This window comes from Pongo abelii, chromosome 4 (assembly GCF_028885655.2).
Source record: "Pongo abelii isolate AG06213 chromosome 4, NHGRI_mPonAbe1-v2.0_pri, whole genome shotgun sequence".
Taxonomy (NCBI): domain Eukaryota; kingdom Metazoa; phylum Chordata; class Mammalia; order Primates; family Hominidae; genus Pongo; species Pongo abelii.
Genome location: NC_071989.2, coordinates 185908478 through 185921071, shown reverse-complemented (window position 1 = coordinate 185921071; position 12594 = coordinate 185908478). Strand labels below are relative to the sequence as shown.

Below are 12594 nucleotides of genomic sequence, written 5' to 3'. Positions count from 1 at the left end.
ATAAATATATTTAAATTTTTTAACTGTAAGTAAATTCAAACAAACTGTTATAAAACAGAATACACAGTTGTCTGCATAGATCATAAAAAACATAAAAACCAGAATGCTGAGTGGGTGCTGGTGGTGAAAACTGCAGGGCTAAAACTTGCTCAACAATAACTAGGGACCACTATGGCTTAATGAATATGGCCCACCCCTCCTACTAATGGTTTTGTCAACTTTTGGACCCTGGAAATTCAGAATTTTCTCCTCCTTCCTCTGCCAGCTTTGGTCCGTGTCCGACTACCTGGCCGGACAGTAACTTGCTTTTTAAAGTCCACTAAGCAATCTGTGGCTTCTGAAATGGAAACAAAAGACTTGACGGGAGATTCATTTAAGTCATGATGTGTGAAAGAACTCTCCATCTCTCTGCTGCAGCCTGCCTCTTCCATCCCTGGTGAGGGCACCCTAGAGAGAAGGAAAAAAATTCAGATTCAATATACACCTACTAAGCATCAAGGACATGCTATGCACTGTATCAGGGGATTTTACATATCAGGGGATTATTAGTACAAATAATCTTTGTAATAATCCCACTACATATCATCACTCTGTTTTCACAGATGAAGTCACTGGGTAAATCATACACTACTTAAAGCTGGCCATTGAGAGAATGAGAATTCAGATCCAAATTCCCAAGCTGCTTGAGAATCCAGGTCAGAAAACCAGGGTTGGATGGGGATAGAGAGGTAGAGAAGAATAAGACATAACTTTCACTCTGCTTGTTTTAACACAATGAATGAATTGAGCTATCCAATCTTTAGCTAAATGGGGAGCACAGAGTCATACTGAGAGAGAGGTCATAATAGTTCCACAGTGATTTCTACTGCAACAGTTTTGAGTATCACACTACACACAGAACACAGGACAAGGCCTGCACTTTTCAGAAATGCTGACAGCCACAATTCAGTGCACAATCCAATTCACCTGAAGGCTCCTGTTTCTGAAGACTTGATGTCTGCATCTGTGATATGAGAGAAAAAATAATAATGTTGGTAGTAGTGTTGGTAATCATACTACTTCTCACTGATCTTTTGCTTCCTGTGCTCTAGGCACTGCTTCTCATCAGGCCTATCCAGGTAGCACAGATCCCCAATCCCCTAAACCCACGGAATGTGAGCATTAGTGTCCAACAGACTCAGCTGCAGGGGCACTCAGATGAACACTTTTGAATGAACAACCTCTGAATAAATCTACTTCACTTCTGGACTTGAGGAACAAGGAAGTTGCCAAGGGAAATCTGCCACCTGCAGAGATTCACAAACTGGTGATCTAGAGACAGCAGGATATGAGGCTGGAAGAGGCTGCCTTTTTATAGTCATCAGAAGGCAAAATAGATTTGCTTGGTGGGAATGAACTATTAGAACTAGATGGTAGGCACATCTCACCAGGCTTAAGCAAAAGCTCCTCTTGCATCCACATCTAGTGAATTTTAACAATAGCGACTAATAACAACAGTAATAATAGCAGCTAACATTTATCAAGAGCCTACTTATGCCAGGGAATATGTTTGGAGCTTTACCAGATACAATTCTTGCAATCTATGAGGTCTGGCATTACTAACTCCCTGCAATGGTCTTAACCAATCCACTCTACTGCTCCCTAAATACTATGCACAAACCCTCAGGATCGCAGGTTGCGACACTAAGATAAAGGTAACATATGAATGATGCACAAAACAATAGGAGGAAGCAATAATGTCTGCATATCTAGTTTTCTGTGCCTGTTCCTTTAGAAGGTATACTTGGGGCTTGTCGTATTCCCCTGTGTTTTGATAGTGTTTTTTCTGAGTTCAACAGGCTGTCCTGATCCAAGGATTTATAAAGCCTGAAATGAAACACAGGATGAATAAGACAGCATATTGCCCCATCTTCCTTAAGGAGAGATGACCTAGATTGAGTCTCAAAGGCTGGCTGACTGGATCACGTGTGTACCCAGACAACCCCAGCAAATAGTCAGGGGGCTGGCAATGGCTATCTTCACTGAAAGGCCTTAGGCAGAAGCCCAGAAAACTGGTCCTGGGGTCCTCACCTGAAGTCTTGTGCTCAGACTGTTCCAAGAAACTAAGGAGTCGGCCTTCACTGTGGCCTTTTTCCTGTAACAGAGAAAAATAGATGAAAGGGTTACTTCATGTCAGAGTCTAAAATATAACTTCCACGGCCCAGATCACATGTGTTCATAGAAGAGAAAAGGTGTGGGGGCCACAGCTCTAGGGAAGTCTTTTGCTTTCTAATAAACGAGGGTTTCACAAGTGAAAAAGCAAACTATAATGAAGAGAATACATCGCTATGCCCAGAGTATCATGTATTTAAAATAGAAAATAAAATTTAAGGTAGTGTCTACAGGCAGTAATCCCAGAATAAACTGGCTATATAAGTAAGTGCTTACCTATAAACCATAACTCCAAATCTCCGCCTCAAAATCACCCCATTCACAGAGAGAGGTCTCTTTCTTCTGGCATGACAGACAATAGCTTCCCCATTTTAGTGTGTACAGTGACTCCTTTGTCGGTAACCCTAGAATATGGAGCTGCTGCTTTATCTTTCATCTCTAAGCCAAGACTTGCCCTTCCTGATCTCTAATTACAAGGCCCAGAAAGTACATCCATCCTTCCCAGTGACCAGGGCCCAGACCCGGCAGCTTCCTAAGGAGTTCGACAGAGTTGATCTCACATATATTCTTGGCAGTGGGATTATAAATTGGATATCCTTTCTGGAAAGCAATTTGGCAGGTTTCGAGACACTTTAAAATTTGTACATCCACTGGCCTAATAGTTCCATATCAGAAAATGTATGCTAAGGAAATAATCAGTGGTACAAAGACCGATTAATGTTTTAAATACAATCTTATAACACAAAAGAACCAAAATGTCCAATAATAGGTGTATGGTTAAATGACCATCTGTGTGATATAAACATTAACAGTAATTTTTAAAGATAAAACCCAAAATGATGTTTACACTACACCTTAAGTTTTCATAAATACAAGTGAGAAAACTACATATCAAGTACTACACAGAATATAGTATACACATAGTACTAGATATATAGTATGTTGTGTGTGTGCTTACTGCATATATATTGAGAGAGAGAAGGGGGGAGAGGGAGAATAGTGTTAATTACATTAACAATGCATAGAAAAAAAGACCAGAAGAAAATAGGCCAATACATTAAAGGTTATCATCTTTGAGTAGCTAAATTATGGGTGATGATTTCCCCTGATTATTTATATTTTTTTGAACTTTCCATATTTTGTACAATGAACATGTATTACTTTTTAAATTAAAAGGAAAAATAATTTTAAAAAGCATAAATCTTGTTTCAAGATAAACAGAGGGAAGAGGGGAGGGAGAAGAGGGAAAAGCCAGAACAGAACTGTGGCCTCTTACACTGACAACCAGGAGGGTTAGGTGGCCTTTCCCAAAACACTCTATACATACTTTTGGGTTCCTCAGCCTCTGCTGCCGCTTCCCCTCCACAGTTGAACATGCTCTTCCACTCCCTTGAGGTCCATCTCCTTGGTCAGCCTTTGCAAGCTGGAGACAGGAGTCCACATGACACTGATACTCTCTAAGTGGGACCAGGGATTTACAGAGATAACACTTCTCATTCCTAGCCAATAAGAAAAAAGGAAGAAAACACAGTTTTAAGATGTGCTTTTGCCTCTGGGCCCCTGGATATGTCTCAAATTGTGTTTTTATGTCCCAAAGTTATTCTGTGGAGGAGACATATCAACCAATGCAGATTCACTCAGCAGGATCACCAATAAAACTAACCCAACGCCAATCAAAAGGACTGAGTGATTAGCAGTTTTCCCTGGCTGTTTCTCTGTACCCTGCTGTTGCAGCAGTGGGATGGTAATGAAATCAGCTCTTCAAACTATCTCAAACAATGCTGATTGCTCTTCAGACATAAAATATTCTGTCAAACTCTTCCAAAATTAAGTGTAATAGTTTTTTCAAAGAAAGTTAAAATTTCAACAGAAAAGGGAGCACCAAGAGCATTAAATTAAGCTGACATTTTTACCAGGGTGGATGAACTTGTCTGATTAGTAAATCAAGTCTGTCTATATGCTGACTTCCTTAATTCTACAATCTGCAACATCAACTAAGAAGTTACTAAAAGCCATGTGGTTCTCCCAGAGGCTTTTGCGTAATTTTATATGCATAGCTATCTTTATCTTTTTAAAAGAGTACAGTTTGGGTAAAGAGAGGAAAAGTAGGTCCTTGAGGTAAAGTGTACTGGGCATCAGTAAAAATGGAATCACTGGGGGTAAAAGAAAAAAATGAGTATTTATTAAGTATTTTCTCTGTGGTGAGAACCTGTGCAAGGCCCTTTAATCACAATTCTCAATTAATTATTCAGCCCCATTAGGAAGGAACTAGTCTAACTATGGTCTTATAGGTAATAATTGTCAGAAACTAGATTTGCCTGACTCATAAGATCACCTTGGTTTTAAGAAGCTAAAAAAAATTTTCCAAAGCATGCTATCTTGGACATCTCTTTCTGGCCATTATTATTCAGTAACTACAGCAAGGGAGACTTGGATTAGCTATACGGAAGACTTTTTCTGGAGATGTTTAAAATAGGAGAAATAAGTCTCTCAAATACTTAATTATCCAGAAGAATGCAAGCAAAATGCTGCCTTAAGAGAAAAGCTACACTAGTATACCTTTCAAGGTTTATCAATTAATGCAAAAAACATTAATTCCCTACTACATGAGAGACAGAAGTACTGCATAAGAGGCAGCAGTTTGAGTCGGACAGACTTTATCACTTCTAGCTGCAGTGATCTTAACAAGTTACATCTAATTTCTCTTTAGTTTCCTTATTTAAAAAACGAAAGAATAACTACCTTAAATCAACTACAGTGAGAGTACAAACAAAGCACCTAGCACAATGATTGGCACATAATATTAGGCACTAAACAAACAGCTATTATTGTTATTGCTGTCTCAGATACATTTTATTAGAAGCTGGGGATATAAACATGAATTAAGGCAAGTATCTCTCTCAAAAAACTCAGACTAACCAGGAATACAGAAATGTTCTTTTTTTTAAAACAAAATTACTGCAATACAACGTGAGGAATTCCTAGACGAATGTCTACATTACATAAGATTCCAAAGGGATCAGCTCTGCTCAACTAAATTAGGGAAGACAGCCCTGAAACTCAGGGTCTAAGATCTGTGTTTCAAAGATAAAAGTTTCTGCTTAGTAACTGCTCTAATCTACTGTTGGTAATGACATTACTTTCAGAAGGCAGCACCTTTGTGCTATCTTTGATGTCCAAGATAGCATGCTTTGGAAAATTTTTTTTAGCTTCTTAAAACCAAGGGGATCTTATGAGTCACGCAAATCTAGTTTCTGACAATTATTACCTATAAGACCATAGTTAGACTAGTTCTTTCCTAATGGGGCTGAATAATTAATTGAGAATTGTGATTCTGACCCCTTCCTCAGAATGAGCTTTCTCAGTCAAGCTGCAACACACAACCAAAAAGTCTTCTATGTTGCCCAACAATTTGCAATTCAACTTCTGTACTATTATATAAAATGCTCAATGCTTCCCAAAGAGCACCCAATACCAATAAGCAAATTAAAGAAAACAGAAACCTAAGAGCAATGTGGAAGTGGAATGGGTGGCAGAATTGCTTTTAGTGTATTAAAAAGGGATACAAGGGCCACCTACACTGACAGAGACTAGGAATAAGAAAAAGAAATTCAGGACTGGGCACGGTGGCTCACGCCTGTAATCCCAGCACTTTGGGAGGCCGAGGCAGGCCAATCACCTGAGGTCAGGAGTTCGAGACAGCCTGACCAACATGGAGAAACCCCGCCTCTACTAAAAACACAAAATTAGTCGGGTGTGGTGGCACATGCCTGTAATCCCAGCTACTTGGGAGGCTGAGGCAGGAGAATCGCTTGAACCCAGGAGGCGGAGGTTATGGTGAGCCGAGATCATGCCATTGCACTCCAGCCTGGGCAAGAAAAGTGAAACTTCACCTCAAAATAAATAAATAAATAAATAAATAAATAAATAAAATAAAGAGAGAGCGAGAGAAGAAAAGAAAAGAAAATTCAGGCATCCAAGCAATGAAGCAATTGGCAGGCCAAACAAATACAGGGTAAGATAGGAACTGGTCTTTTTATTCAGTCCAAACGATGGTATGTTATACAAGAGCTCCGTGAATGCAGCATACCTACTTACTTGTCAATGTCTAGAGAAGTCTGGGCAGCTGTCCCACTGTCACTCTTCATCTTGGCCTCTTTTTGTCTCCGAGTCAATACTTTTAATATAAAAAATATATATATACACACATAGTTAGCTGCCAGTAGACTCTGAATATAAAAGACAAAATGCACAGGAAGAAGCAAAGTTTAAAACCTTATCCCACTGGAAGAAGTACATTGTTTGGGAACTCTCAATCTTTCCAGCATTGAGAATAGCGATTGAGAATAGCACCAAAATGTTTTGGCAATATTCTGTCCGCCACAAGATATTCCGCTGTATGCTAAGCCATGAGATCCAAAGATCTACTCCACACCAGGAAAAGGTTTTTGTGTACTATCCCAGCTTGCAGCACTTAAGGGAGGGATTTACACTTTCCCAAGCAAAATTCTATCTGGTATGACACACACTCAAGTGAGGTCCTCTATGAAATATAGTAATGATAGCCATCCAAGTGCCTACATGAGCTCCAATCTTTACAAAGCTCTGAAAAGTTCTGCAGTGAGAAAACTGGCTCAGAACAGTTAACCAGTCTTTCCTCACTACACTAGTACCACCTCCCAATTCTAGTGGGTATAAATGGCTTTAGCCCAAATGATACACAAATACATTGTCTCTCACACCAAAAGACATCTGTTTATAAAATCAGTCTCTTAAAGGATCTTGGAGGTTATTTAATCAAGTGTTTTCCAGTTCATTCCTTGCATAACAAGAAAAACTACAATTTTACTTCAAACTCTGCCTTCTTTCCTCCTAATACCTGAAATCCCCACAACAGATAATTTAGCAGGGTTACAAATAACCTAGGTTGTGAAGCATTTATCTAGTCCAAGGGTCAGCAAACTTTATCTGTTGGAGACAGAGAGTAAATATTTTAGTCTTGGTAGGACATATGGTCTCTGTCACAACTACTCAACTCTGCACTGTTAGCAGGAAAGCAGTCACAGGCTATACATAAACAAACGAGTATGTTCCAAAAAAACTTTATCTACAATAACAGGTATCTGGCTAGATTTGACCCATGGCTGGCCACCATTTGCCTAACCTTCTATCAACCTCCTACTCATACAAAAATGCCTTCTATAAACATCCTTGACAAGTAATGATACAGTCTTGACTTTTTTTTTTTTTTTTTTTTTTGAGACGGAATCTCACTCTTCTTGCTCAGGCTGGAGTAAAATGGCGCAATCTGAGCTCACTGCAACCTCCGCCTCCCGAGTTCAAGTGATTCTTCTGCCTCAGCTTCCTGAGTAGCTGGGATTATAGGCGCCTACCACCATGCCCAGCTAATGTTTTGTATTTTTATTAGAGACGAGGTTTCACTATGTTAGCCAGGCTGGTCTCAAACTCCTGACCTCAGGTGATTCACCTGCCTTGGCCTCCCAAAGTACTGGGATTACAGGCATGAGCCACTGCGCCCGGCCAACTTGGCTTTATCTTTTCACTGAGGGAAATTCACTTCCCTCTAGGGAAATCCATTCTAATTGCAATCTGCCTCAATCTGCATTTACTGGGGACTATATGAATACATTTACCCACCTTTCCACAAGTCAGCTCTTTGAACACTTAACAAGCTGCATTACAAAATCTTGGATTTACTTGGTTTTCTGCCCCACTAAAATACAACCATCATCAAAGGAAGAACTATACCTAGTTACTACGGCTATTCTATTAAGATTTGGATTGACGAAACCTTTGAGTGCCTAGGTTAGCTCTAATCCTTATGATGACCCTCCAGATTGGTATTATTACTTTTCCCTGGTTTTAATGGTATAGAAATAAACTAAGAGGAATTGATTTCACCATGCTATCAAAACTACTAAATAGTAAAACCCAGGACAGAATCTAGATCTGATTCCTATACTTATGTTTTACCTTCCTAATTAACCTCTTTTAGATATACAATCCAATTTGTCAGTTTTCCTTAGTATGTGTAGCACCCCAAACAGAATCCAATATTCAACAAACAATCCAACTAGTAAAAAGAACAGAAGAACCATGGGCTACCCCATGTGGACTCATATTCTATTGATTCAGTCAAGGCTGTGTTTGCTTTATTGACAATCCTGGTATATTACTGGCTTAAACTGAACTTAAAGGAAATTAAGATCCATCCCCTACCCTCCCAAATTATCTTCAAATAAAATGTTATCACTGGGTGCAGTGGCTCATGCCTGTAATCCCAACACTTTAGGAGGCTGAGGCGGACAGATCACTTGAGACCAGGAGTTCAAAAACAGCCTGGGCAACAGGGTGAAACCCCTGTCTCTACAAAAAATATAAAAGTTAGCTAGCATGGTGGTGCTTGCCTGTAGTCCCAGCTACTCAGGAAGCTGAGGTGGGAGGATCGCCTGAGCCAGAAGGGTTGAGGCTGCAGTGAGCTGAGATAGCGCCACTGCACTCTAGCCTAGGTGACAGAGCTAGACCGTCTCAAAAAATACCATACCATACCATACCATACCATACCATACAATACAATGTTACCAAGACAAGTCTCTTAATTCCACACTTTGGTAACTAAGTTGCTGGGTATTTTTTTTCTCCCCTTAAACACAGGATTTTGTATTTGTCCCTGTTCTTTTCAGCTGAACATTCCTAATTATTGAGATCATCTGCAGTCTTGAATGTCATCTGATGTTATTAGCTCTCTTTCTCAGCTGTGTGTCCTCTGCATATATGACAACCATACTTTCTACATCTTTATCCAAGTCACTAGGGAGAAATGGTTGTAAAGGATATGGCCAAGGACAAAACTGTGACATGTTACCCGAGAAGCCTGTCTTCTCTCTGGTCCAACTTTCCTTTAAATAATTAATCAAGCAAACATTTATTGACAATCTTCAATGTGCAAGTAATTTGGGGAGATATAGGAAATTATGAGGCACTGTCCTTGCTCTTAAGGAGAGTGCAGTTTACCAATGGAGACAGCATACACACTCAAATAACTACAACCCAAGGTGTAAAGAGATATGTGTAATAAAACAAGATCACACACAAGCAACTAATAATAGTGTTTGCCTCTGGGGAGGATGACAGGAATACTTGAAGACTGGAAGAGGAAGGAGGCATACTTTTCACGGTATACTTTTCTGTAAATCAAATTAAAAATTAGAAGGGGGGAATCAAATTATATAGAGTCAGGCACAGATTAAATGATCTAAGGTTCCTTCCAATGCAGAGATTTTATAAGTAAAATTAAAGTACTACAGGAGAAAAACACCCAGGACAGAACCAGCCTCAAATCCACCTCCTATTCTATCAACCAGCCCACACTTCTCTGTCTTATGTACAAGGACTTCATGAGAGATTTTATCAAGTGCCTTGCTAAAATCCATTCTTAAAAGGCTGGCACCTCAAAGATTACAGAATCCTTTAGGAGTTCTATTTTTTATTTTTCTTTCTCTACTTGTCCTCCATCTTGACTATCACGTATTTTTTCCAAAAGAAATACTTGGAAACCACTCCACAGATAAGGCTGGAAAAAGAATGAATTGATTCTTGATTCTAGTACTGTCCATATACCACTACCGCATTTAGCACATTTCTGTTCCTGTTCAAAAATTTATATGTCAGTCTTCCTTCTACACCATGCAACTTTCTGAATTCAGAGACTCTGGGTTTTATTTTGTTTCTTTTTTTTTTCTCTCTCTCTCTTCAGCATCCTCAGCAGAGTCTAGGACAGATTAAATGTTAATAAATACTTGCTGAATTAAATTGTATCAATAGATTCTAGGGGAAAAAAGAACTCTTGTTTTATGAGGACCTACTTTGTGCCAGAGACTTTATAAACATCTGTATCTTTACAACAACCCTACAAAGAATATATCATTATTTCTATTTTATAGTAAATAATTTTTTTTTTTTTTTTTGAGACACAGTCTCACTCTATCACCCAGGCTGGAGTGCAGTGGTGTGATATTGGCTCACAGCAACCTCTGCCTCCCAGGTTCAAGCGATTCTCCTGCCTCAGCCCCCCGAGTAGCTGGGATTACAGGCGCCTGACACCACACCTGGCTAATTTTTGTATTTTTAGTAGAGATGGGGTTTCACCATCTTGGGCAGGCTGGTCTTGAACTCCTGACCTTGTGATCCACCCACCTCGGCCTCCCAAAGTGCTGGGATTACAGGTGTGAGCCACTGCGCCTGACTGTAAATGAAATATTAAGTAACCTGATCAAGGTCACAAAGCAAAAAAAAAAAAAAAAAAAAAAAAGCACAAGGAATGCAATACAAATCTGACTTTACAGAAGCATATGTTCTTCTACAAGAGCAGGCTGCCTCTCCTGGAAAATAAGAAGCTAAAGAATGGGAAGAGAAAAAGCGGTAAGTGGTAAATGAGTGGGCAGGTAGAAGAAAATTTGAAGGGAGAGACTTGATATTGATATATGGTTAGGACTATACGGTAATTCTATTAAATGTTATGATCACAATGGACTGGACTGGGGCTTGCCACTGCTTTTCCTTTGAAATCTACTGCCCCTACAAAAGAGCAGAGAAGTGTATGTAGGTTGCTCTGAAGGAGTACTTGTGGTTTATGAGGGTTGAGATAGCTATTTAAACTAGCTGCAGGCAGAGAATTCATTACGAAACATATATCCAAAAACCAAACTGCTGATGACAGCAGCCACAGATTTCAAAAAAGAACAATGGGGTCTGAGTACAACTATCAGGGAAAGGTAGAAGAGAACAGGTATCACTGAAAGCTGAGAGAGACAACAATAAACATATGACCATTACCTCAGCTGCTTATATTCCACTGCATGGGAAATGCTTTAAGGAGTTGTACTTAGAACTGTGGCTTGGCACTGTTAAGATACAAATAATCAGTATTGCCTGTGGTGAAGGGCACTCACTGGCTTTAGAGTTGGACAGCAGGTGTCCAGCTTGGGCCTTTACTAGCTGTGTGGCCTTAGGCAAGTTCTGTAACCTGAGTAACAATTTCCTTACCTGTTGAATGAGATAACTGCATTTAACCTTAATGAGTTTGGGTAACAATCATATCAGATACTGTAAGAGTATCCAGCCCACAGAAAGCACTCAGTAAACATTAGTTTTATTCACTTACTATTTGTTTATATAATTTTCATTATTCTTCTTCCAGATTTATTTCTTAGCCTTATCCAAAGACTTAAACCCATCCGTGGAACCAGTGACCACTAGCTAGCCTACAATTTGGGTTAGATCTTAGTCTTAAGTGGTTTCCATACTAAATTTTACAAACAAAATGGACAAGTAAACAGCCTAGACATTATAGAACAATTATCAATACTACATAAACATCAACACATTTGTTTCCAAAATTCAAAGAAGAGGAGCAATGAACTCCTCTTGGCCTAGTACTATAAATTGTAGACAATGATTCCTTGAGGAGACCAGAAATTATATATACAAAGAAGGGAGTTTTAATAGAATGACAAGTGGTTAAAGTCTTCTCAGTTTGTCTCCCTCAACCTCAAAACCACCTCAGTAGAAAATAATGGGAAGCCACAGAGTTGTGTCTTTTCCTGCTAAGATCACCCCTCTTTCAGCCTAGCACTTCTTCAGTGGGATGTAAGGAAAAGGGAAGACGAGCTCCACCAGCACACATTAAGGCAGCCATGCTCACTGCCTCCCTACAACCAATGACCTCAGAGACCAGTCTCAATTAAAGGCTATTATTAGAACAAATTATTGGCTGGGTAAGGTGGCTCACGCCTGTAATCCCAGCACTTTGGGAGGCCAAGGCAGGTGGATCACTAGGGGTCAGGAGTTCCAGACCAGCCTGGCCAACACGACAAAACGCTGTCTCTACTGAAAACAGACAATTTAGCCGGGCTTGGTGGTGAGTGCCTATAATCCCAGCTTCTCGGGAGGTTGAGGCAGGAGAACTGCTTGAACCCGGGAGACGGAGGTTGCAGTGAGCTGAGATTACGCCACCGCACTCCAGCCTGGGCAACAGAATGAGACTCTGTCTCAAACAAAACAGAAACAAAAACAAAAAAAAAACAAATTATCTATCAGTCTCTGAGACATGTGGCTACTTAAATTTAAATCTTAATTAGAATTAAATATAATTTAAAATTGGGCCAGGTGCGGTGGCTCACGCCTATAATCCCAGCACTTCGGGAGGCCGAGGTGGGTGGATCACCTGAGGTCAGGAGTTCGTGACCAGCCTGACCAATATGGTGAAACCCCGTCTCTAGTAAAAATACAAAATTAGCTGGGTATGGTGGCGCATGCCTATAATCTCAGCTACTTGGGAGGCTGAGGCAGGAGAATCGCTTGAACCTGGAAGGCAGAGGTAGTAGTAAGCCGAGATCATGTCATTGCACTCCAGTCTGGGCA

At 39.9% G+C, this 12594-nt stretch overlaps 1 protein-coding gene across 8 annotated transcripts in view; it reads right to left on the bottom strand.

The window, feature by feature from the left end:
- Nucleotides 1-5: 5 nt before the first annotated feature.
- UIMC1 (ubiquitin interaction motif containing 1) overlaps nucleotides 6-12594 on the bottom strand; it is a 114851-nt gene continuing 102262 nt past the window's right edge. For all 8 annotated transcript variants that reach the window (XM_024247357.3, XM_024247359.3, XM_063724519.1 and 5 more), the window contains 5 exons: nucleotides 6250-6328; nucleotides 3479-3650; nucleotides 2071-2134; nucleotides 967-1003; nucleotides 6-447 (listed from right to left, as the gene is read on the bottom strand). In XM_024247357.3, the coding sequence (XP_024103125.2) occupies nucleotides 237-447; nucleotides 967-1003; nucleotides 2071-2134; nucleotides 3479-3650; nucleotides 6250-6328 (563 nt within the window). In that variant the 3' untranslated portion in view covers nucleotides 6-236. The remainder of the gene's footprint in view (nucleotides 448-966; nucleotides 1004-2070; nucleotides 2135-3478; nucleotides 3651-6249; nucleotides 6329-12594) is intronic.